Below are 26,684 nucleotides of genomic sequence, written 5' to 3'. Positions count from 1 at the left end.
CAATCCACAGGATAGAAACATTAGGAGAAACTTAAATTATTACACCCAGTACCACACAGAGGCCAAATAATAAATAACTTTGAAAATTTGAGATCCCTGATTGAGTTCTATTTTGAACATATCGCTCACTCCTTTCAAGAACGTCATAAATAAAAAATCGTCAATTTTCAGTTGCGCATGTTTTCGGAATGCCCAGAAAATGTACTATATCCCAGCAAAAGCGGCATATTTTCAACATAATATTTACCCGCTACAGGGCAGAAAGTGTTGTTTTTGCATTTTGCAGAAAAGGTATTTTTTTATAATTTTTTTAAATATACTAAATATAGTCAAATGGTGAAAAAACCTTCAGATTTTACCTAAAAAGATCTGTTGCACAGTAAAAAATCAATTAGTGGCTTGATATTTCTTTTTAATACATTGTATTATATTTTTAAACTTGAAAAACGTTCTCCTGAAAAATCAAGTTTTTTGATTTATGAAGTTCTTGAAAGGAGTGAGCGATATATTATATTATGTCAGGGTATAAGAAATATATTGTAAGGATCTTACTCCAAACTCAGTTGAGTTTATCAGCTCCACATATATTTTGTTATGTCCTCGTGCATTATAATGATGAATTTCTCTGTTAAAAATCAAGTGTGGTCATTTACGATTGTGGAGGTCCTCACCAAAACGTTACATTTCCATTATAACTGATTTTAAGTAATCAGGAATTTTAACATAAAATTACGTTTTATTTAATTATTTCATATTGGTTTAACACAGGATTGGTCACGTTTTGTCGCAACTTTAAATAAGATTTCGATAGAATACAGTAAAGAGGACAGATTTGCATTTAAAGAATTTTTTGTGCAATATTGGAAATGTGACTTTTTGGTGAGGACCTCTACAATTTATTCAATACTCAGTTGACGTGATAAAGATGACAAATTCCTAGCCCCATACAGTAACCATTCCGAAATTGGAGTGATACATTTATTAGGTACTCGGGTGCGGCGGCGCATGAAGGGCTATAGTGAGAAAGGGCGCTTAAGGGAGGGAACAGGAACACGCCACCATGTCAAACACTTCTAATGTCAAATACTAATAGTGATTTTTACATTTGGCGTTTAATGGCTAGAACTCCATTTTAATTTATTTATTTTAATTATTATTTTTTTTCTTCAAAATATATATTTAAATAATACAAAATAGTTGGTAAATTTACAATACATTTCAAATATAACGTTTCTACCTCTCTAATAAAGTAGATACTTGTGTTGAGAGAGGGAGTTCGTTTTACAATTATTTTTTTAAAACAATGCAAATTAAAATTAAGTAAATTAAATTAATAAGTTTACATATTAAAATCACATACTGTTTTTTAGAGATGAATATAAGTACATACATGTCCCATTACCTATTGAACACATGGCTTTACCCTCAACTATTGTTTTCTCACATAAATTATATGTACAGTAGTATTAATTATTACTGTTTATGTGTAGGGTTGTGGTCCTGTGGTTAGTGTCGTGGACTCTTGAGTCAGAGTTTCTCGGTTCGAACCTAAAATTCGTAATTTATATTTTTTTTGAGTTTTTAAAAATAAAATAAGATTTAGTAGATTTAAAAGAAGAAGAATCAGTAACACTCTCCTCATCATTCATCGCTCACTTTGTGTTATACCACTTTAAAGTGGTATTACACAAAGTGAACGATGAATGATATTACCATGCCACAGAGTACACAATGCATTTAATATACAAAATATTAAAAATTAGTGTTTAAATTAGGTTAAAATATTTAATATATGGTATGTATAAACAAGTAATGCACGCTGTCATGCGGCCACCTCCCCGACATCGATATTCGATAAGTAATCCGACTTCGCGGACAAAAGGCCACCATGTATAATGAACTACATTCAAATGCCAAGACGTGAGGGCTAATTTACCATCATCACAGGCTCATAGATAAGTTCTGCTTAACTTGACATCTCGACAGGCCGACACGAAATAATTTATTACACTAGTAATACGGGTACATGTTTAGATAAGTCAAGTGCCAGCTCGCTAATCCGAACGGAACTACATACGTCGGTCGTTCTGATTACTGAGTGTTTTGAGAAAAAAATGGAGAAAAAAAAGGAAATTTCTTTTTGCCAAAATGCTATTTTTTTATTATTTTTTATTTAGGTACTAAATAAATACAAAATTTTTAGTGTGTCCGAATACTTGTTCACAAATCTGAATTATCTCCATTAAGAAGTAATTTTGTGTATTATTTTTTGACATCTCAACATACCTAGACGAAGAAGAATATGGTAGTCTTGTCGGAAGAATTGTCTTTAAGTAAGTAAAAAAAAAAAACAAATTTCAAATTTTAAAAAAGTTTATATTTTAACTTTTGGTTAATGTTAATGGTCAGTACGCTCGACTACCTTACTGGTAATCCCGGTTTCGGATCCCAGGAGAGAAGAAACTAAATAAAAGTAATTTTTTTATTCTAATTTTTATTCAATATTACCCTGGACTGGTACCTGAAGCGGAGGGCTGATCACCTTTCCTTCATGTGTTAACGAATAAGATAAAACTGCGCTTATTTGATACAGTGCCCTATGCACCATCGTAGTGCGGATAAGGGTCGGAATTGAATTTTAGTTTTTTTATGCACAGAATAATTTTAAAATAATAATTTATAATTTGACAAAGAGAGAGCCACACGTTGCCGACCCCTGGTTTAACACATGACTCGCATAATACGGTCAAGCCACGGGCCTAACAGGGCGACAAAATTTGATTAATATCATAAATAACAATAGATGTTATCCAGTGAAACACATGCTCGCATAAACACGTAAGTCGCCATGTGTTGATAAGATCTGGCGCTCGGGTGTTATGTTCCCCTGTAAGCATTATTTATTAAGATATTATTGTCATTTATGAGTGTACATTTCGTTGATAAATGTCCCCGAAATCTCGCGTATACAATTACATGATTACATTTTAAAAGCGTGAATTTCAAAAGGTACCTACAGCCAAAAGGCAACAGACAGTCAAATTATTCATTCTAGCTCCAACATTTAAATCTTTCAGTTCTTTCATGCAATTATCCATGTATAGGTTAAACAGCCACGGTGACATTACGCATCCCTGTTTAACACCTTTAGAGATGCTAAGCCAGGATGTAAATGAACCACTTACCCTTATGCATGCAGTGCTATCCTCGTACAAGGATGCTATGCCTTGGATAAGTTTACTGCTTACCCCATAATCAGATAACACCTTCCATAGCTTCCATGGCACGATCAGGTATGCCAAATACTTGAAAGTGGTCAGGTTGGGAGTCGTAACAATCGGCGGGTATGTATGAGGAGATGCATGAACGTGGAAGAGGCGAAGAATGTTTTTTACAAGGACAGAGTGGTGTGGCGCTCTATTCTCTCTGCCTACCCCTGCGGGGAAGCGGTGTGATGGTTAGTTAGTTAGTTTTTTACCTACAGCCGAGACATTTTCAATGGCCCGCTAACAAAACGTGGGTATTTTTAGGGAATTGAGTTTTGTACTGACATTTCTTGGTGAAACTGCATTTTGTAGAGCAAAATAAAAATCATTTAGTTTTTTCACGTAAATTTTATTTGACCAGCGACCGGGTTTTGTCGTAACCGACATTACCCGTATTATGATACTAAATATAAGACTATAAGAATATAAGACGATATCATAAGACTGGTAATGTCGGTTACGACGAAACCCGGTCGCTGGTCAAATAAAATTTATGTGGAAAAACTATATAGTTATTATTTGAATCTATATAATGTTACGAAGAATTTATTAAAAATATCTGCTTGATCACTATTTTAAGGGTGAAACAATTCGTTAGATTTTGGGAAGGAGGTGAATGGAAGTGAAGCATTGAATTGGCAAAAGAAAAATGAATGACTGAATGCAGTCGAAATGCGTTCCCTCGGACAATGTGATGCACATCGTGGTATGATAGATGTTCGAATGGTGATATAAGGAAAGAATGCAAGGCTGAGATGAGCACTATCGATAAAATTATGAAAGGTGTGTTGCGATGGTTTGGTCATGTGAATCGAATGAGCGAAGAAAGAATAGTAAAACAAATTCAAACTAAAAAGGTGAAAGTGGTTGGTAATAGAATCAGAATATCCTTTGCTTGTAAAAAATAGTCACTAAAAAACAAAACTGATTATTAAATTAAATTGTAAGTAAAAAACTAAATCTGTTTGTATACTGCAGCTGTCTAGTTCACAAATGTCAAATATGATTGATGTACGACGCCATTTGCAAAAATTATAACATCTTCCGATGGGGTGATTAATTTCGTGCCACCCTGTATATTGATGACGTAGTTCAGCATTGTTCAAAATCAGTGACCCCACATTATAATGACTTCATTTGACCACCACAAAATTAACGATGCATTTTCACGGGATCGAAAAAAAAGCGAAACAATTATTTTCAAATTTACTGCGGTAATTTGCATTTTGAACAGTTGCAATGCATACTAAGCAAGGGGTGGATTCAGAATATGCTGTAATATGTAGGATATGTGGATGTAGCGGGGTGGTAGCGCACGTCGCACAGTACACAAGGCTGTGCCGGGACCGGAAGCGCCTCCGGTGGTGGAAACACGAAACCGGATATTGCATAATCAAAGCGCTCCTCAAGGTCGAGCTTTCATGCTCGGTGCGCGGTTATGGCACCGCGAATTGTTGATTGATGCGAAATGGGTAAGTGAAATTTTATGGAAATTTTTAAAGTGGGCATGAAAGCTACTGTGAAACGGATATGTATTTCGCGATAGGGAGCAAGAGTTATGTGCAGCGGATGAAAAATTGAAGAAATGTATGAATTTCTGAAAATTCAGAAATATCCACGGAAAATGTGACTAGCGGGTTTACCACGACAATATACTAACCAAAGCGATAAAATAGACTAGCACCAACGACTAAGACACTCGGGGTTACATCGCGCATTTAGTGCAACAGTGGCGTAATTACATTTTCAGAAATATTACAGGAGATGCCATTCAGACTTGCAGCAACAGAAATGGCGTCATTTTACTCAATTCTTCAATGACACTCACGCCATCTCGAAGCATTTCACAATAAAATAAATTCTGTCGACGTTTCTTCCTATGTAAATAGTCTTCCGGCACATTTCGCAATTTTCGACTTGTTTAAAAGAAAAAAGTGTAATTACGTCATTATTGCACCGAATGAGCGACATGCTTGTACAATATTATTTAAGTTGTGGACTGCTAATAGTAAGGTATCAAACGAATTGAGTAATATCACTAGCTTGTTTTTGGTTGTTTGGAATATATTGCTTTTTCACAATAAGCCCGCTAATGTACAATAAATAAAAAAAGTACTTTTATGCGACAATAAAAAAACAAATTTGTGCTATTGGGTGTGAAGAATGACTCTAATGTTCATATATGGATATATGTACATATGTGCTTGTACCTACGAGATAATTATTAATCAAACAATGTATTACAAACATGTGTTACATGATTAAATTTAGCTAGAAATGTTTGTGAAATGTTCAGACATATCAAAGCATAGTTTAACAAAGCATTCAATGTAGCAGCAGAAGGATCCCAAGCGTTCAAAGTTTATTTTCATTGATATGAGCTAATGTAACTCCATGTAACCATAATTATGAACAGACTTAAGTAAAGACGGCGTAATGTTAGTTATACGAAGCAGTTTAACGTAGTGGTGCGGTTGTAAAAGAAGTATGACAAAAAATATATAAAACAATTATGAACGCCAATCTGCCTGTTATTCTACCCTTAATTTTTTTTGATTACCTAACGTCCAAGTGACTGAAATCTAGCTACGGCTTATGCAACATCGTTTATCGTGACCCTACTTAGGCTTCAACTTTTTAAGTTGTATAGCCTATTCCTACTTGTGAGTGGATTTACTCTTTAAATTTATTCTTCTTCTAACCCTTATCCGCACCCAATGGAGCATAGGGCACTGCATCGTATTGACGCAGTGTTATCTTGATCGTTGACAGATGAAGGCAAGGTGATCACCCCTGAGCTTCAGTGACCAGTCCAGGGTAACATTAAATAAAAATTAGTGTTAAATAACTAATAATTATTTTCAACCCCCCTGGGAATCGAACCCGGGACCTCCAGCACGGCAGCTAAACAGGCTAAGCATTACACCACGGAGGTGGACAGTATATTTATAGTTACTATAATTTCAAGTAATACATGAGTGAAAATTCTAGGCAAAAACACTCGCTGCTACCCTTAAATGATCAAAATCAAACAAATATCTCTAGCAAATTTCTATGGCGACAAATTCCATGCATTAGAAATAAACTGAATCAAGTATGGCAACTTTTCACAGACGTATGATGTATAAATCATAGAAAAAAACATTGATTTTATGATCGGTAAATTGTAGGTAAATGGTATCCAAATGGTTTTCTATTGATCTATAGTATTTACTGATGAAGACAGTATTTATTTTTATTCGTTAGTTTTAATTTGTACCAGAAGATGAAAACAATTGTCGTTTTCGAAACTAGTCGTGAATAAAAATAAAACTCGATTAAGTGGATTATTCAAGTGTTTAATTTTAATAAAATAAAGACAGTATTCATTTTAAATCATCTGCTACCATGACGACAATTATGTTTTTTTTCTAGAGCCAAACAAAACATTGATTTCATTTTATACAACATTGAATGGCTCCCTCTAAGGAGGTATTTAAATCGTATTAAATCTAGTTCTATGCACATATGACAGACGGTTGCGGCGAGGTGAATGTCCCTGTTCAAAGAAAAATAGAAAATTCTTACCTTTATATATTTTTTAGCTTTCGTTAATAATCCTAAAGTAGTGTGTCTCGAGGCTTCCGGTCCAAGAGGGACTAAGTTTTTCAGCCTTTCCAAACAATTTCGGAGGTGAGCTCGTCTGAAAAAAAGAAAAATATTTCATAAGTGGACATTTTAACTGTTGTTTTGCGTAAACGTACCTGTTTTCAGAAAAGTAAAACGCAATATTCATTATTTGATGTAATTACTTATCAGAACTAGCGACCTTTTAAAATGGCGTGGTAATAATAAGAAAATGCATATATATATTCATTAGAATTCGAAACATACTAACCATCGACAACCTAAAAAGAGTTTACTATGCTATCGTACACTCACTACTACAGTATGGCATTATTGCATGGGGAGGCTCATACAACAACATACTGAACTCAGTAAAAATAGTACAGAAAACCATAATTAAAGTCATCTTGAAAAAAAAACATATTTCCAGCAAAATTATTATTTAAAAAATTGCAAGTCCCAAATATAGAATCCATTTATAATAAAAACCGCAATTTTTCAAATACTAAAGGGTGACAACTATTTAAATTTAACAAAAAATTTATCATCGAGATTCTCAAACGATTTTTCTACTCCAAAATGCAACACCAAGCAATTTTAGCAAAACTTCAAATATTTGGCAATCAAACATTTCAATAAACTCCCTAAAGAAATAATAAAAAGATGATATAAAAATACTTAAGAAAAAAATTAAAGCTCTATACATTTAAATCTTAAAAAAATATACAAAAAAAACTATTATATCTTTTATTATATAACATTAAACCACGAGTGTAAGTCCCTCTCCAAGCACAAGAGCACAGTCTCTTTTATGGAGAGACACAGCGAATCGAAATATAAAAGTTCTCCATATGTATAAATGATTCAAACGTATTATGTTATAAATAAAAATGTAAATATAGTAAATGAATAAAAAAAAATTAGAAATCACAACTCAATTATTTTGTCGATTTGAAGGGCAAAAGAGGTGTAGGAAGAAAAAGCGAGATAAGGGAGTGGACCAGAATTTGCCCTGACGAGGGATCGTTCAAGATATTCTAGTATGGCGGTCAAAATTTATAAATTGAAGAGGCACAGAAGAAGACATCTTATTCAATAGGAAAAAAACAACGTCTCACGAATTGTATCCCAATTTTTGTTGACAAAAGTAGTTCTGTCGACAAAGCACACAAGAGCAGTTATAAAAGGCAATAACAAAAATAAATACATGAATAAAAAACAGAACATACTCGAATTATTGCAAAACACTTCCATTTGATAATTGCATTAATATTCTGTATGATCTTACAGGTAAATAAAGTGTAGATGAAAAAAAACTCTGTTCTCGATTACGTACACAATTATAATTATTTTTTACTAAGCTTCCTTTTTCACACAGTATGAATAATTTAAAATTTACTTTTATTAAGTAAAAAGTGAACAAACAAACGAACACCACTTAAAACATGAACTTCCCGATAGCACGAAACACCGGAACTGGTTTAAAAATGGCAAAGTGGTTAAATTTTTCTACTCCGGGTGGATAATGCATTTCTAATACCAGCTATGAACCGTGAAAAATACATTGTTTAACGAAAAACCATTAAACATAACCTGAAATAAATCAGTCGATACTTGTTAATTAAAAACAAAGTATTTTTCAAATGAAATAAAATGCTAGAAACGTTCGCAGCGCATATACGTCGAGAAAAAAAACGGATCAATTTATTCCGCAAACGAATTTCAGTGTGCAAGCTTCCCAAAATTAATTGCTTCGCGAAAAATGTAAGCCGGGACATGATGAACGATCACAATATCCCCGAAAGCCATCACGTAGAATCGGTAACGTAGATTCCACGTACGTGAACAGGGGTTGGGGGTGCTCCCCGCCAAAACGTTATGCGGGGGAGGTATTAGAGCGCTTGTGCACTACACAGAACTTTACTTGATAAAATAGCACGATAAAAAGCATGATCGGCTTGTCCTTTTATTTATTTATTTATTTATGGTTCACAAACAATAAAAAATGAAATGAAATACAGTGCAATGCAAATTGTTTAAATATTTTTCATCAATTAGATGAGAACACAACAAATTTATGGAAACAAATAAAAGTGCAGGTCAAATACATATACAAAGAATAGAAATTTGTATAAAATTAAAATGTAACTTTCTTTTAAAAATCACTATTTTATAGTGATTTCAAAACAAAGTTACCTTTTAATTATAAAATGTAAAATCACAGTTAACCAAGTTAGTGCTTTAAATATAAATTAAAAATAGGAATTTGGTTGTAAAAAAGAGTTGTAACAATTAAAAGTAAAGAAATAAAAAAAAAAATTGTCCGTCTTTCTCCGGATCGGTGCTCTCGATTGGTGGATGATCACGTTGCGCGTGAACTCGACCACGTTAAACTGTGGTAGTTACATTTATTAAAAAAAAAAAACGCACTGCCGGATGGTAAAATTCCGTGTAGTGCACAAGCGCCCTTATACCGTCTTTACCGCCCGAAACCGTCCCGCCGGAAGTGCATTTGCATTTATTATTTATCGTCGCCATAAATCTGCCAAAGGGACCATTCTGCGACCGTGACACAGGTTAGTGTCTAGTGTCTGGTCCCGCCGTGCCCGCTGTGCCCGCCGTTCCCGCATATCCGTAGGTCGGCATTCTACCCACAGCGGATTTGTCCTATATTATAAGCACGAGCTTACCAACTCTTCCGACCCGCTCAGCAATTTTATCAACAAAATACTTATTAACCAATTTTGAAACATTATTCTTGAATCACTAGAACTTTACTAAAGACATATATTGGAGATAATCCAGATTTTGTGAACATGTATTTGGATACACTCAAAATGTTGTAAATAAATTATCTGGTCAAATTATAATCTTAAAAAATAAAAATGAAAATTATATTTTCTGGCGTTTCTCGTGTGTGTGATTATAATCCAGGATTCGGATATCACATACTAATAAAAGAGTTTCTGCTCAATAAAAAGCTTCTTTCATCTCGCCAATAACAAAATAATTAGTAATTTCATTTCAAATTAATTAAGTGGCTTAATTTAACTTAAGTCCGCCTCCGCAGTGAATGGTCAGCATATTTGGCTACCGTACTGGAGGTCCCCGGTTCGATTCCCAGAGGGAGTCAAATAAATATAAATGATTTTTTCACTGTAATATTTATTCAACGTTACCCTGGACCGGAGGGTTGATCACCTTTCCTTCATGTGTTAATGATCAAGATATCACTGCGTTTATATGATCTAGTGCCCTATGAACCATCGGGTGCAGGTAAGGGTTTGAAGATGAAGAAGATAAGTACAAACTCAATCAAAAGACATTCTTCATTTCAATTTATTTATTTTCAATTAACATATACATTACAAACAATTTTTTTTAAAGCGTATAAATTAAATACATACAAAAATCGAAAATATGCAAGAACTATTGCTAAAGGTGAAGAAGAATCCCGCTTCGGAAAACTCCTTCAGACACATGGAACAGATCAATATCCAATGAGATATTGTTCAACATAGCGGTAGCTCTTCCTACAGGCATAACCATCGGTAGGTTGGTCCTGTGTATAGGAATGTGAAACAATCTATGCCGACGCTGTCTTAGGCAACTATCGGGAACATACAGACCAATGTTCCGGATAATTTCAGGATTATCGAAAATACCGGGCAAAAATCGATAAAAATGATTACTTCGTATACATAAATAAACGCTAACCGTTATTTATGTACGTGAAGTATACTTTTCTCTTTTTTATAAGCGTTATATTTTCATCAGAAAACAAGCAACTGAAATCCGAGACTGATAAACGAAGCCAAGAAATAATAACGCCAGATTACGAAGAGAATTTATTGCCATAAAAATATGGCCGGAGGGCTACAGTGCATCTGTGTGCGGATATGACTGCTATAAATCCTCCCTCCACCCCTTTCGACATACCCTTGACCGCCTCGCTACCGATGACAGTCCGCTACCTCCCTTCATACTACGTGGGCGTGTTAGGGTGGGTGCCGATAATTAATTTTTAATTTATTCGCATTATTGTTTCACGCGCAGGGGTAACAATTATCGCGAGGTATTCATCACAGGGCCGCACCCCCGAGGAATTCTTAACTCACACACAACACAAAAAACGGGGTGAATAAGGGGTAAAAAAAGTATTAAATCAGTACTTATTTTATGTCAAATTCATTAAGTTAATTACGAATTTACACGTTAATACTTTTTATGATTATAATCATTTACCGTTTTAAGGATAAATACACTAGAATTAAAAAATAATTAAAATAATTCAATAAGGTCCGCCTCCGTAGTGTAATGATCAGCACGCTCGGTTACCTTTCTGGAGGTCCCGGTTTCGATTCCCAGGTGAGGTCAAATAAATTTGAGTGATTTTTTCTCTCTTAGATTTATTTAATATGACCCTGGACTGGTACCTGAAGCAGAGAGCTGATAACCTTTCATTCGTGTGTTAATGATCAAGATAACTTTGCGTTTATATGATGCAGTGCCCTATGCACCATCGGGGCGTGGATAAGGGTTTGATGAATAATAAGGATAGGCTGAATGCGTTCGGGATGCGAACCTATAGAATAATGCAAGGGTTATTCTTGAGAGATCATATCTCAAACGACGAGGTACTACGAAGAATCGAAGAGAGAAATTATATAAAAATTAATTAAAAAAAACATTTAGGTCGAAGTAGAAAAAAACGTCAAAATGCCTGATTCCAACATGATCCAAAAATAAATATTCAAACCGCAGGCCTCTCAACGTAAATATACTATGTAACTAGAGTATCAATCCATCCCTGAAAAAGACAAGGTATTTGTCGAAACTGGTTGTAAAAATGGTACCAACGTGAAACTCACTAAAAACAAAGATTAAAAACAAGTAGATAAGTTTTTTTTTTTAGTTTTGAACTGATATTCCTTGGTGGAACTGAGTTCTATATAATAAAATAACTTTGTGTGAAGTTGTAATTTTACTAAACATATAGTAATTTTTAAAGTTATTTTATTTTATTTTTTAACATCTCTTCAAAGATGAAGAAGAATATGCAAGTCTGGGCATTTACGGGGCTGACGACCGTCATAGGCTGGTTTAACTGACACTTTACACATGTGTAACATTCACTAATTCTACTCATGATTGACAACCACACTACTTAAATTCTTGGAACTTCTATATATATATTTTTCAAATTCAAAACAAAATCTGATCACTTTACCCAGACTTCCATATTCTTCTTTATCTATGTTGAGATGTCAAAAAATAATAAGGTTAATTATCGCTATTTGGGTACCCGACATGACGGTTGACTGGGCGCCCTTTGACTCGCACCAGAACAATGTACGAGACTGAGTATTGAGGCGTGTCCCTATAAATGCGTTCCTACGTTCGTATTTAATGATCATATTTTCGTCACGGTACAATCGCCGTAGACTTTTCAGTTTTTTTTATGAAGACATTCATTATCACTTATTTACGATTCAATTGTACTACGGCAATAAAATTTATATTATTCTAGAGATTATAAAGCACATAACAATCCAATCAATGTTGTGTTTACTGAGTGAAAAGATTATCACTGAATCAATAATCTTTTCATAATAAACAAATTAAACAAGCAAATAGGACTCAAAATTTTTTACTTATTTTTTTTTTACAAAAATGTTAATAAAATTAGTATATAACCACTCACCGAGATTTTTACGTCTACCGGTTTCGAGACGTACCCGTCACTTCGTCAGGACAATCACTAACACAGTTAGTGTTAGTGATTGTCCTGACGAAGAGACGGGTACGTCTCGAAACCGGTAGACGTAAAAATCTCGGTGAGTTGTTATATACTAATTTTATTAACATTTTTGTAAAAAAAAAAATAAGTAAAAATGACTAACCACAAAGTAAATGCTTTAAATATTAATAATATTGAGAATATCAAAAATTTTGGTTGCTATACTGATTAAAAAGACATTTATTTTTATATATATAATTTATATTTGAAGCACTAACTTTTTGATTTTCCATTTTATAATTCAAATGTAACATTGTTTTAAAATCACCATTAAATGTGATTTTAAAACAATGTCACATTTAAATTATATTATATTATTTATTTTTATTTTTATTAATTTATTTAATATTGTTCTTTTAACCCTTATCCGCGCCCAATGATGCATAGGGCACTGCATCGTATTGATCGTATTGACAAAGATTTATCTTGATGGTTACTTATACGAAGGCAAGGTGATCACTCCTGCGCTTCAGATTAATAATATTGTAGTTTTTAATACTTTAATTAATTTTCTAGATATTTCAACTTTTAACAATGAAAAAATAGTAAGGCTATTCACTCCAATAATCAAACTAAGTTCTTGTGTTTGGAGAGGGACTTACACTCATTGTTATTTATGCTTATGAATGAAATTTAAAAATAAAAAAAATTGTGTACGTTTTTTTTTTCGATTAACATGTACATAATGAATTATTTTGTCCGCCTCCGTAGTGTAATGGTCAGCACGCTCGGCTACCGTTCTGGAGGTCCCGGGTTCGATTCCCAAGGGGGGTAAAATAAATATAAGTGATTTTTTCACTGTCATATTTATTCAATATTAACCTGAAGCGGAGGGCTGATCACCTTTCTTTCATGTGTAAACGATCAAGATAACACTGCGTTTATATGACGCAGTGCCCTATGCACCATTTGGGGTGCGGATAAGGATTTTATTATTTTATTATTATTATTAATGAATTAAATTATTTTTTTAGAATTATAATACGTATATAAAAAATACATATTAGTAGGAAGGTTATTGAAGTATTTGATACCCAAATGATTGATGATCTGTTGCAATTGCTTGGTATCGCATTTTTGTATTAAAAAGTCATTTTGGTATCTCGAAAACGAATATTCTGTGAGAAAAAAGAAAAGGAAAAAACAATGGAGCATAGTTAGGATGTACGAGGTTTGTACTTCATACTTGAAGAACAATAGAAAGATAACGATGGTGACTTACTGACACGTAGATTGAGCACTTGCCCCAAGAAGTGTGAAGTCCGTGCATTCATAATAAGAGTACTTTTCTCTCCAAGTACTCCACTAAATGGTGCATCGACCATTACAAAGCGAAATTGTAGACTGAAACGGACGGTGGCTACGGAAATGTATAAATTTCGAGATGAAAGGATAACGTGTGTAAAACAATGCATTTTTAATTAGCTGGTCGCGATAGAAGCGTGAATAATTAACGAGCGTATCATTTACATACCAACTATCTACTTCTCGGAACAATTTATGTTTATATTATAATTTAATTAACATTATATGCATAGCTAGTAGCTGGTGCAATCCTATGTGTCTGTATTGCTTTTGCCAAAAGAAATACAGCACAGAAGAGTATCGTCAATAATAATATAGCACAACGATTTATATATCTTTTTTTACAACATTTTGAGTGTGTCCAAATACTTGTTTACAAAATTTGGATTATCTCCCATTACAGGAGTTATTTTCATATTATTTTTTGACATCTCAAAAAGATGAGATCTGAGATGTACTTCAACAACCTTACTACACATGTTAAGAAGGTTATTTGACTGTTTCAGATTAATGTAACAGACAAAAAAAAATAATTTAAAAAAACGAAAATGATATTTTCTGACGTTTCTCACGTGTGTAATTATAATCCAGGATTCAGACCTCACATACTAATAAAAGAGTTTCTGCTCAATAAAAAGCTTCTTTTCATATCACCAATAGATGTCTGTAGTGAAGTTCTAGTGATTCAATAACTACGTTTCGAAATTGGTTCACATATATAGAACTTCCAAGAATGTGAGTAGTGTGGTTGTCAATAAAGGGTAGAATTGGTGAATGTTACACGTGTGTAAAGTGATCACTTAAACCAACCTATGACGGTCGTCAGCCCCATAAATGTCCAGACATCCATATTCTCCTTTATCTTTGATGAGATGTCAAAAAATAATATTAAATATCTTGTTTATGTGAAGCTCAGACAAGAATGATCGAATGTGACGTGCAGTCAGTTTTACTTCATGTTGTCGATGCATGGACCCTCGAGGTTAACCGCTACCGCTGACCCTCAGTAACCGCTTGGAAGCTTGTTAATTGTTATTTTTTGGCATCTCATAAAAGATGAAGAAGAATATGGAAGTCTGGGCATTTACGGGGCTGACGACCGTCATAGCCGTCCTATGACGGTCGTCAGCCCCGTAAATGCCCAGACTTCCATATTCTTCTTCATCTTTTATGAGATGTCAAAAAATAATATGAAAATAACTCCTGTAATTGGAGATAATCCAGATTTTGTGAAGTATTTGGACACATTTAAAATGTTGTTAATTGTTGATCAACCGATGGATGTTGAGAATATCCTGGACTGATTTGGCATTAATTTTGTAGAATGACACGCTGATTACCAAAAAATATCATACTATACCACTAATTGGATTTTATTTCCATTGTCTCGTTTGACAGTATTTTTTAAAATATCCGCACAACGATGTTGTGTGTGTGTGCAAAAGGAGACACGACGGTTAGTCAGTTAAGCAATGATTTATTGTATAAAAGGTTGTAAGTAAACAAATAAATAAACACTGCAATACGATACGAAAATATTTCAATGAGCTCTCCTCTCCACTGCTAGCAACACTCTGCAATAAGCACATAAATTTGAATAACTCGTAATTTACGGCGGAATTACATATCACTTGAAAACATTTATACACTGTGCAATAACTAAGTAAATGCGATCGTTAAGTACGGCCACTATACTGGAGTCGCATTCGATAGAGAAGAACAATGAATATATTGCGTCATAATTCACGGCAAGGCAATGAATGCTTTATTTACGTATTGTACATTGTTGGGCCATTTATCAATCGGAAGTATCAATAAAGTTGAATAATAACGGAATAAATCAAATAGGAACAACTATTATTGCAATAGCGCAAAACTGAGAATCTCTGGCGTTTATAGATCGCGTATTTCGAATGGATAGAAACTAAAACAAAATATTCAGTTACATCCTCATAAATAATAGATAAATCTAAGTGATAGAAGGGAAATTACTGATCTGGTTCTGTTATATAAAATTCTTAACAATTTTTTGGACAGCCCTGATCTCCTAAATCAAATAAAGCTTAGCGTGCGCCAAAGAGGTACTAGGCAAAAATCTGTATTCGCAGTATTGGTACATAATGCAAACTATGCAATGTTCTCTCCGATTCCGCGGCTTCACATGTTAGCCAATGCTTTTGAAAGTATAGATTTATTTAATATATTTTTATCCTCCTTGAAATCTGTACTTTCTCAGCATTTCTTCTCCATGTTATAATGGATAAATTTAAACGTTGTGTTTCACTCTCTCTTACTGCTCGCCGATAGTGTTTGAAGGAGACGTGTATTTACTAGTGCTTACTACTTGTTATTTTATCTTTTTAATTATGATTTTATGTTATAAGACTATTTGTTACAAGACTTTTTGTTTCTCTATTAGTGTATTCATTAGTGTATTTTTTTTATTTTTGTATTAGATACTGTATATATGTATTATATGTATTATTTTAAAGGCTTCAGCCGTTCAATAAATAAATAAATAAAATAAAAATAAATAAAAATAAATTAATAAAACCGATAAAAAATAAATCTAATCGATCATGAGAGGTCAAAAAAGAAATAAAAGGAGGACTATTGGCGATTTGTGTTCTGGGCCTATTTCTTCGGCAGTCATTGATCGAACATTACTTTGTGAATAAAAAGGTTATCATTACAAACAATCCATGGTCGCGCAGTTCATAAATTACGTTGAAAATTAAATAAAATCATTAAGTAATCGCCATTAATATTAACAGTACTCGAGAACTTAATACTTTCACATTTGAAAAAAAATCCACATTTTTATTATAGAGAAAACTTTCAAATAACAAAATCGTATCGAGTATCCGTTACAGATGTTCCAATATCCCAAATGCTTATCCAGGCTCTAGTGTTAGTGATATTTTCTCTTTTTTCATTTAAACATGCTTCTTATGTTATGTTTTTTATATGCCTATTTACTGTACCATTTATTGCTTTATATTTTACATTTTGCTCTATGTTATCTTGTTCGTTACATTCTTATTTGTTTTTAGTCTTGTCAACCATAATCCCATGTCCCAAAATGAGCAATGGAAATTACTTATCGGGAATGTGACTTATGTATGTAACATGTTCAAATAAATAAATAAACATAGATGGCGGTACTGAACTCATGTGAAATGTGTCACGAGTTCGATCAATATATCTAGGAATTCCAAAAATTTGTGTTATTGTCAATCGTCGGTATAATAGGTGACTTGACTAAGCCTATTACTCATCAGGAATATTATATGTGACTTATATACTTATTTTTTATTTATTTTTTTATTCATTTAATATATTTACATTTTTATTTATAACATAATACATTTGAATAATTTATACGTATGGAGAACTTTTATATTTCGATTCGCTGTGCCTCTCCATAAAAGAGACTGTGCTCTTGTGCTTGGAGAGGGACTTACACTCGTGGTTTGATGTTATATAATAAAAGTATAATAGTCTTTTTTTGTATATTTTTTCAAGATTTAAATGTATAGAGCTTTAATTTTTTTAAGTATTTTTATATCATATATTTTTTTATTTCTTTAGGGAGTTTATTGAAATGTTTGATTGCCAAATATTTGAAGTTTTGCTGAAATTGCTTGGTGTTGCATTTTGGAGTAGAAAAATCGTTTGAGAATCTCGATGATAAATTTAAATAATTGTCACCCTTTAGTATTTGAAAAACTGCGTTTTTTTTATAAATGGATTCTATATTTGGGTCTTGAAATTTTATAAACAATAATTTTGTTGGATATATGTTTTTTTTTTTCAAAATAACTTTAATTAAGGTTTTCTGTACTATTTTCACAGAGTTCAGTATGTTGTTGTATGAGCCTTATATATAAATAATATGGTAAAATAAATAAATAATTTTTTGTTCGAATGAAATTGTAAAATTTGTAAGAATCATACATATGGTATTTAATAAATTAGATGTAAAATGCACTATTTTTTATGAATCGTGAAATACCATATTTGACGCGTGTGAGAACGTTTCGAATGCTCGTTCCTCATACCGTACAATATGGCGACAGCCAGCTAGCTGTCGAAACTGAACAACAATTTTCTTGCTATTACGCCATTCCACTCGCAGGGGGGTCTGGGATTTAATGGCAGACATTTACTATCGACGCGACAAGAAAGAAATTGTACAGCACTATTGCCATTGAATCACTCAACTTGGAGGAAGTAACTCGAGACGAAGAGTAGCAGACGTAGACTTCAATTGCAGATGAGCGAGACGAGGAGGATACTCGCATTGCTTTATGTAGAAACGTAGATACATGGTATTCTTCATTTGGAAATGCAGGAAGAGAATCGACACAAAGAATTTGAACTGACATTTGAATACATGCACAGTGTATAAAGTAATTTGTTTCGTTATTGGTAGCATATACACGTATCATGTTAAAACCGTCACTTAAAATAGTATAGCTACATAAGGGACCGTCAGTCCATTTGATCTTCACATTCGTTTGAAAATACCATAACTAGGCGAAACAATTGTCACAATATTAATTTTAATGTGTTTTTGTTAATAAAATACAACTTTGATTTCAAATTACATAAATTAAAATGGAGTTCTACAAAATAAACGCCAAATCAATAAACGATTCAATTATTCAATTAAACTTAGTCAATTAAAGTTTAGTTTCCCATAAATACCTTTGTAATTAAATCTAAAAAGGTATGATTTATCAATATGAAAACACACATCGAAATAACATCCAAACGTGCAACAATACTTATGTATAATATATGCTGATTAAAGCAAGTTCAATATTTAACTTAACGGATGATTTATTTCATCATAAAATTACACGACTGATTAGTTTAAAAGGGATATGGAATACTTAAAAATAAAACATCGTGTTGTTCGCAACGCTTCATGATCAGCTTTGGGTGTATATTTAGCAAAAAGATCACGAGAGCCATTAATTTTCTTTTTCACTCACAGAGAATTTTCACAAGCACTCAAGACGTCGGCGCCTTGTGATTACGCCATACCGTCAGAAGCATCCCATTGCTGCCTTCATAAAATCAAACTACCACTTTGATTAGATTATAACAACTGAAACCCGACAGACATAAAAATACTCAAGTTACTTCTAACGAATTGAGTTTCGATACAACATAAACATACATATGTACGACATTGTACAATGTGTACTACATTAATACATCAAAGGTTAATCAGTGTAAGTTTAAAAAGTACTAATCAGAGATAATTGGAGTATAAATATGTTGCCATGGTTCAAAAAATTGTAAATATTTTTTAATTAATCAAAATATGTGAAAAAATACCATATTAATCAAGCATTATAAAAGGACATATATCTCACTCCTTTCAGCAACGTCATATATCAAAAATCGTCAATTTTCAGGTGTGCATGTTTTCGGAATGCCCAAAAATATACTATATCCCAGAAAAAGCTGTATATTTTTAACTTAAGATTTACCCGCTACAGGGCAGAAAGTGTTGTTTTGCATTTTGAAGAAAAGGTATTGTTTAATTTTTTTTTATATACTAAATATTTTCCAAATGGAGAAAAAACATTCAGGTTTTACGTAAAAAGATCTTTTGCACAATAAAAAGTTCAATAAGTGGCTTGATATTTATTTTAATACATTTTATTATATTTTTAAACATTAAAAACGATCTGCTGAAAAATAAAGTTTTTTGATATATGACGTTGTTGAAAGGAGTGAGCGATATGTGCGATATTATACAATGTGTATTACATTGATACATCAAAGGTCAATCAGTGTAAGTTTAAAAAGTACTTATTCAGAGATAATTGGACTTTTGGTAAATATGTTGTATGGTTCAGAAGACTGTCATTATTTTTTTATTCAGCAGATTGAATGGTGAAAAATACCTTATTCATCAAGCATATTAAAAGGATATATGACACTATTATTACCAAAATCAATAAGAACTTATGATTTACACATGACGTTAAAACAATTTATTTAATTTTAACATATTTTTAAATATTTTTTCCATTCCAGTCATCTTATTCACAATATTTTACATTATTTATGATATGAGAATCTTCTTCTTCTTTTGTGTGTATCATGTCAGGTCGACCTGACGTCAACTATTACTTGAGAGTAATTGTCTAACCCTAAACAGCGCGTTGATTGTCCAATCTCATATATTCTGAGAATCTTCAGCACTTTAAACATGTTTTTTTTTTCTATAATGCCAAATTCAGCATCATTGCGAGGCTTATGCGCATGGAAATTATTTTTAAAAAATGCACAAATAATTAATTTTTGAAATTTTATGCTGTTCTTCAATAGTTAAGTCAAATAGTGAAACAATTATCAATATTGAAAGATATTTCATGCAGATAGGCGCCGCGGCGTAGTTAGTTAGACGCTCGACTGGGAAACAGGCATCGCGGGATCGATTCTCGCCAATTGCAAAACGAATTCAAGAAAGATTGGTCTGAGCGATTTCGGAGTATTTTTCACATCTACCTTCCCTATCCTTACTATCCTATCTGCAGACAAGCCTCCAAAAGTAGAGACTTTGTTTATTTCTTTAAAAAATATATGTGGATTTTTTCTATGATTTATTCAAATTTTGTAAGGTAGTTACATTGATTTACCTCTGAACCCTCCACATATCCACCATTCGCCGGACAACTTGGAAAAGAAAGAAACGCAATTTGGTTTTCCTCATAAAACTCCCCGAGTCGGGTGATGTGGAAATGTACCGCTCGCATCCTTCTACCCCGCTCCTCGCATGTGATTTCTCATCCACCCCGTGAGTTACTTTGCGAACTGTGAATTTACGCCTTTCGTTGCGAAGTCATAAAATATACGAATAAGGCAATCTAAAAAAGGTCTTGAGAGCACAAAGCCTGATAAAACTCGAGCCGGATTAAGTCGAACGAGAAAAACAATCGAGTCATATTAATTTTAACGCGAGATTCGTTATGAAAATAATGAAATGTCTACCCGGGTGATAGTAACATGTCAGCAAATAATGGTATCGAAATCGCGAAAAAGCAAAAATAAAGTGAAATATATTTTTTTTTTATAAATCGTACAAAACTCACAACTAAAGCTAAATTAATCGTAAAAAAATGAAATTACAGGAAAATTGGGGTGACGCAACGGGTATTGACGGTTTTCATTTTGTTACTATGTACAATATATACTTTTATTTAAGGTCAAAACGTATATTATTTCTTTTTTTTTGGCGTGTATAAAAATAGAAGATCATGTTTTCAGACGCTCCTAGTACGTTACGTAAAATAATCCGGTTAGGACCTAGCATACATTTAAATAAAAGCGTGTCTACTGAATAAAAGCATTCTCAAACCAATCAAAGATAGCTCCCGTGTACACAAACATAAAGCGTCACGAGATTGTCATGTGTATGAGTTCCAAAAATTTGAGAAGTGTGGTTATCAATCGTGGGTGGAATGGTGCATGTTACTTGTGTGTAAAGTGATCACTTAACCAGCCTTTGAAAGGTCATAAGCCTTGTAAATACTTAGACTTCTATATTTTTCTTCATCTATATTCAGATGTCAAAATGCATATTTTTTATTACACGTATAATGTTTTTCAACTAAACAATTTTTAAATATATAAGTATAGAGAAAATCACAAGACAGTTTCAGGTTTTCAAGAAAATACATGATTTTTTTTTTAAATCCCTTTTATGTATTACTTATTTGTCTGAAAAAAAAATGTTCTAACAACACTTTTTTCAATGGTAAAAAAATCGTATTTTGTATATAAAATGTACGTATTCAATTTCGGCTTATTTGATTACAATAATAATGTTCTAACAGCAATTTTTTCAACGATAAAATAAATTTTTGCATTTAAAATGCAGTTGATGTTAAAAATATTCTGCAACGAAACAAATTCTGCAATAAAACAGCGGATTTCAATTATATTTCAGAACAATTAACCAGCCTTTCATGTTGTATGTATATTATAAAGTATAAAAAAAAATATGTACAAACAGAAAAATATACGAATTGTCGGCGATAGGTTTCCGCAAGTAATGGATACGGGTTATAGTGAATAAAAAAATATATATACAATAGCGCAGATATACGATCCGGCAGTGAATGGCAAGTAATGATTCATTTATTAAATGTGAATACGCTGAAATGCGGATAGATATATAGTTATATAAACACAGCCGACAAAAGCTACCAGAATCGCTCGTAATTCCAGTCGTGCGAACGGGAGGTATGAGGTCTGATCAAAATATACGGTGAATAATTTTATTACAAACAAAATAATAAGTTAACATGGAAATGGAAGTGATTTCCATGTGGTTTTTTTTCAATTTTTAATTTATTGAATGATAATTAATATATACATAACGAACTAACATTTCAAGCGTAAACATTAAAAACATAAATTAAAAAGTAAGTAAGAAGACTGTTTTTGTAAATTGTGCTAAAATCTATCCATTTTTATTTTAAGTTTTACTTATATTTACCAACTAAATCTTTAATAAAAAAAGAAGACTCTTGATAAGACTCAGTATATGTTAAGTCGCAACTTAATTTTCTCTAAATCCAGGTAACATTAAACGTAATTGATTTTTTTCTTAATACACCGTTTTTACACAAAACAATAAGTTTTTCTTCGAATAAATTATACGGTTTTGAAAAGAAAAGAGTTATTGAAGGGTAAGGAGTTTAATTTTTCTTATATATTCTAAAAATACATATAATAGTACATATAATTCATAAACAAAAAAAAATATATATACATTGTTTTGCAAGAGAAGTTCTGTCAGCAAGCCTAGATGCTTCTGTATCAGATTTAGGATGTGGGAGATTTTATATTTTTTAAAGGAATAACCCGCAAAGCCTCTTTTTTTAGAAGCTTGTCTGCAGGTGGGATAAATACATCGCAAACACCCAGCCTAATGGAAAATAAATCTTTCTTGAATTTATTTTGCAATTGGCGGAAATCGAATCTTTGACGCCAATTTCGCCGTTGAGCGTCTACCCAACTACGCCACAGCTTTAAATAATGTTTCAGTGAAACAATCTATCGGATATATGATATGAAATGGATGTAGCATCATCAGTTGCAGTTCCAAATTTTATTGCCCGTATTTTTTTTATCAGACCTCGTACGTTTCACTGAAAACACTGAAAACGCAAAGCCGCGATCCATTTGCCGTACTGAAACAAAGTTCGCTGAATTGGTGTGTTGATTGACGAAAAAGATAATTGGGGATCACGCCTACCGGGCCCAGGCCGGTTCGTGATGCGTATTGTTTTTAGATTAGTCTCGGTAATCAGCTGACTTTCACCATTAGACCTCGGGGTAAACAAACCCTCCGACTCGGCGCGCGGAATACTAATCTCCCGGCCGCACTGTGTAGCTTCCTTTCGTGCTTTACTTCCTGTATCCGAGGATTACATCTGCCCGATCTTACCCGCTGTCCTAATTCATTACTACTCTCATACTCTCTCGTTCGATCGATATTCGAGTCGGCGTGAATCAAACGCAAACAAAAGATTGTTTATCATATTATTTTTTGACATGGATGAAGAAGAATTTGGAATTTATGTATTAAATGTTAAATCAAACGCTGATTTTTTGAGTGTACGTCGTATTTTATTATTAACAAAACACATAAAAATCAATTTTGTGACAATTCGCCCACTCCTTTCAAGAACGTCATAATTCAAAAATCGTCAATTTTCAGTTGTTCATATTTTCAGAATACCCAGAAAATGTACTATGTCCCAGCAAAAGCGGCATATTTTTAACATAATATTTACACGCTACAGGGTAGAAAACGTTGTTTTTGCATTTTGAAGAAAAGGTATTGTTTACTTATTTTTTAAATAAACTAAATATTTTTCAAATGGAGAAAAAACCTTCAGGTTTTACCTAAAATGTTTTGTCGCACAGTAAAAAGTTCATTAAGTGGCTTGATATTTATTAAAACATTGTGTTATATTTTTAAACTTTATAAACGTTCTCCTAAAAAATCAAGTATTTTGATTTATGACGTTCTTGAAAGGAGTGAGCGAATTGTTCCGCCTAGTTTCAAACTTTTCAAAATTTTCAAACCTTTGTTTGAAAATGTAAATAATTCATTTGTGTGAATAGAAAGTTTGCAAAGACAGAGTGGTGTGGCGTTCTATACCTACCCATACGGGGAAGCAATGTGATGGTTAGTTAGTTAGTTATATTTTACTTGGTAAATACCTTTATTTTATATTTTGTGAAAAGTGTTTCGATGCATTCCGCATCATTTTAACTCCCATCTAAAAAAAATAATATAAGAGAAAAAAACAAACCAGAGGATGTCATTATGAATAAAGATACTTGCCAAGTAGGTAAGATGTATATTTACGTAATATATTTTACTCGGAAGGCTACGGATGTTGGATGAAAAGGAGAACAAAGATTAAAGAATTTTTTTACGTAAATAAAAAGAAAAGCAATAATCAAGAGGCCGAAACAAGTCCCAGGGGACCTATTACACGGCGAAGATGAACACATTAAGGACCGAGAAGGGGAAAAGGATAATCTGGAAGGGAAGAAAAGTTATGAAAGTAAAAAAGTGCCGAGGCAGACAGAGATAAGGCAACTCCTTGCTGAGTTAACATAAATCTACATGACTCGCTGCGGGCGAGGCGATGGATGAACTAAATCCACTGCTTTGACGTGTCGTTAATAACCAACGGTCCAGGCTGCTGACTTATTGTAAGATCAATCAGGGGAGCGTTCCGGAGATGGACTCGTGCAATTATTGAGGATATTTATTTGCGATCATTACTCGGCTGACTTCAGACACGTGTGGCCCAACAAAGATTGAAAATGAGCGTTAATCCGAGTGGGATTATCGGAGGAAATGTATCTGCTAGGCCTAAGCTATGCAGGCATTTGTTTAGTACTAGACCACATTTAGGCTTTACCGTAGGCATTAGTTAAGTAGTAGACCATATTTAGCAAAGTGTTTCGATAATGTTACTGATACAGTCGAAACGTGTTTCAAAACATTTGTGCTTCTTCGTATTGTGATACGTTTTGTTTGCTGCGCTGTTTTGAATTAAAAGAAAGCAAAAAGCATAGGAAAACGTATAAATGTTATGGTAATATTATGTTTATAAACCATATTGTAAGAAATATATACAAATAATTATTTTAATTTCATAACATAATACTATAGTTGCAAAACAAATATATTGTTTATTTATTTTTTATTCAAGCTGGAATAAAAAATAAATAAAATGAAATTTGATAAAATATAAGCATAATCGGCGTGTATGTGTGGAAAGATGTATGAATATGAAAGAAACGAAGACTATGTGCATAGACATATTGATGTGGCGTTCTATTTTCTCTCCATACCCCTGCGGCGAAGCGGCTTGAGGATTAGTTAGTTTTTAGTTTTTAAAACATACGAAAATCGCCAAAAAAGTGTTTTTTGTACCTGGTCAACTCAGAATCACCAATCACAATCAAAAATTGCAATCACAAATACAGTTTAAATTCTGTAGCGATATTGTCGCACCCATCATTTTATTAATTCATTTCTTTCTTGTTACATTTAAATGGAGAAATACGTGCACATATCGCTCACTCCTTTCAAGAACGTCATAAATAAAAAAATATGATTTTTCAGGAGAACGTTTTTAAAGTTTAAAAATATAATACAATGTATTAAAAATAAATATCAAGCCACTTATTGAACTTTTTACTGTGCAACAGATCTTTTTAAGTAAAAATTGATGGTTTTTTCTGCATTTGAAAAATATTTAGTATATTTAAAAAAATAATTAAACAATACCTTTTCTTCAAAATGCAAAAATGACACTTTCTGCCCTGTAGCGGGTAAATATTAAGTTAAAAATATGCCGCTTTTGCTGGGATATAGTACATTTTCTGGGCATTCTGAAAACATGCACAACTCAAAATTGGCGATTTTTGATTTATGACGTTCTTGAAAGGAGTGAACGATATGTATTTTATGCTCACAGCATAACTACTTCCTCGGGCGACATCCTCGCAACTACGCAGTGAATACAAACAATTGTCGTGGAATTACGTTTCAGCAAACATCTTGTAAAGTTTTTCTTAACTCTAGAGACGTACATCGAAACAAATGTTTACTGTTGAACAAATATGTTTATTTTGAATTTGAGAAAACATGTATTTCACAAATTTACTGGCGTATATACTATATATATATACTTATGTATGGTATATATGTGAATGTTGTATTCAATTACGTGGCAGAAATATATGAAAAGAGATGTAACGTTCTATCAAATAAAATAACGCTCCATTTCGGCGACAAAATTGTAAACGGTCGGGGAGTGGAACTCACGAAGTTGATTGATTACGTAAGGGGGATGTCTGGAAGACTTTCAATTGTGTGCCGTATTATTTCACGTCAAAAAGATGGGACGAAAATGTATTCCTTTTGATTTGAGCAGTGCGAGATGCGAGGATATACTTATAATATATTATATATATACTACAGTAAAACCTCGATAAAACGGACTAAACATTGCTGCAAAGTTATCTTCCAACCAACCGAAAACAGACTGGTGATATTGGTCAAAACGTTCGATACCTTATATAGCTGTTTGCAATCAGAGGGAAGATAATGCTTAAACATAAAAAAAACACATAAATTACAAATT

The 26,684-nt window shown here is 32.8% G+C and overlaps 1 protein-coding gene across 1 annotated transcript in view; it reads right to left on the bottom strand.

Annotated features, from left to right (window-relative positions):
• Positions 1-26,684, bottom strand: part of LOC148300719 (uncharacterized) — a 244,564-nt gene that overhangs the window by 136,948 nt on the left and 80,932 nt on the right. The window contains exon 2 of the mRNA XM_088274380.1: positions 6,834-6,948. Within this exon, the coding sequence (XP_088130506.1) occupies positions 6,834-6,948 (115 nt within the window). The remainder of the gene's footprint in view (positions 1-6,833; positions 6,949-26,684) is intronic.

This window comes from Brachycentrus maculatus, unplaced genomic scaffold (genome assembly GCF_059751285.1).
Source record: "Brachycentrus maculatus isolate JH-2025_06_01 unplaced genomic scaffold, ASM5975128v1 h1tg000660l, whole genome shotgun sequence".
Lineage (NCBI taxonomy): Eukaryota > Metazoa > Arthropoda > Insecta > Trichoptera > Brachycentridae > Brachycentrus > Brachycentrus maculatus.
The sequence above is the reverse complement of the archived record's forward strand: the minus strand, read 5'-3'. Positions and strand labels throughout refer to the sequence as shown.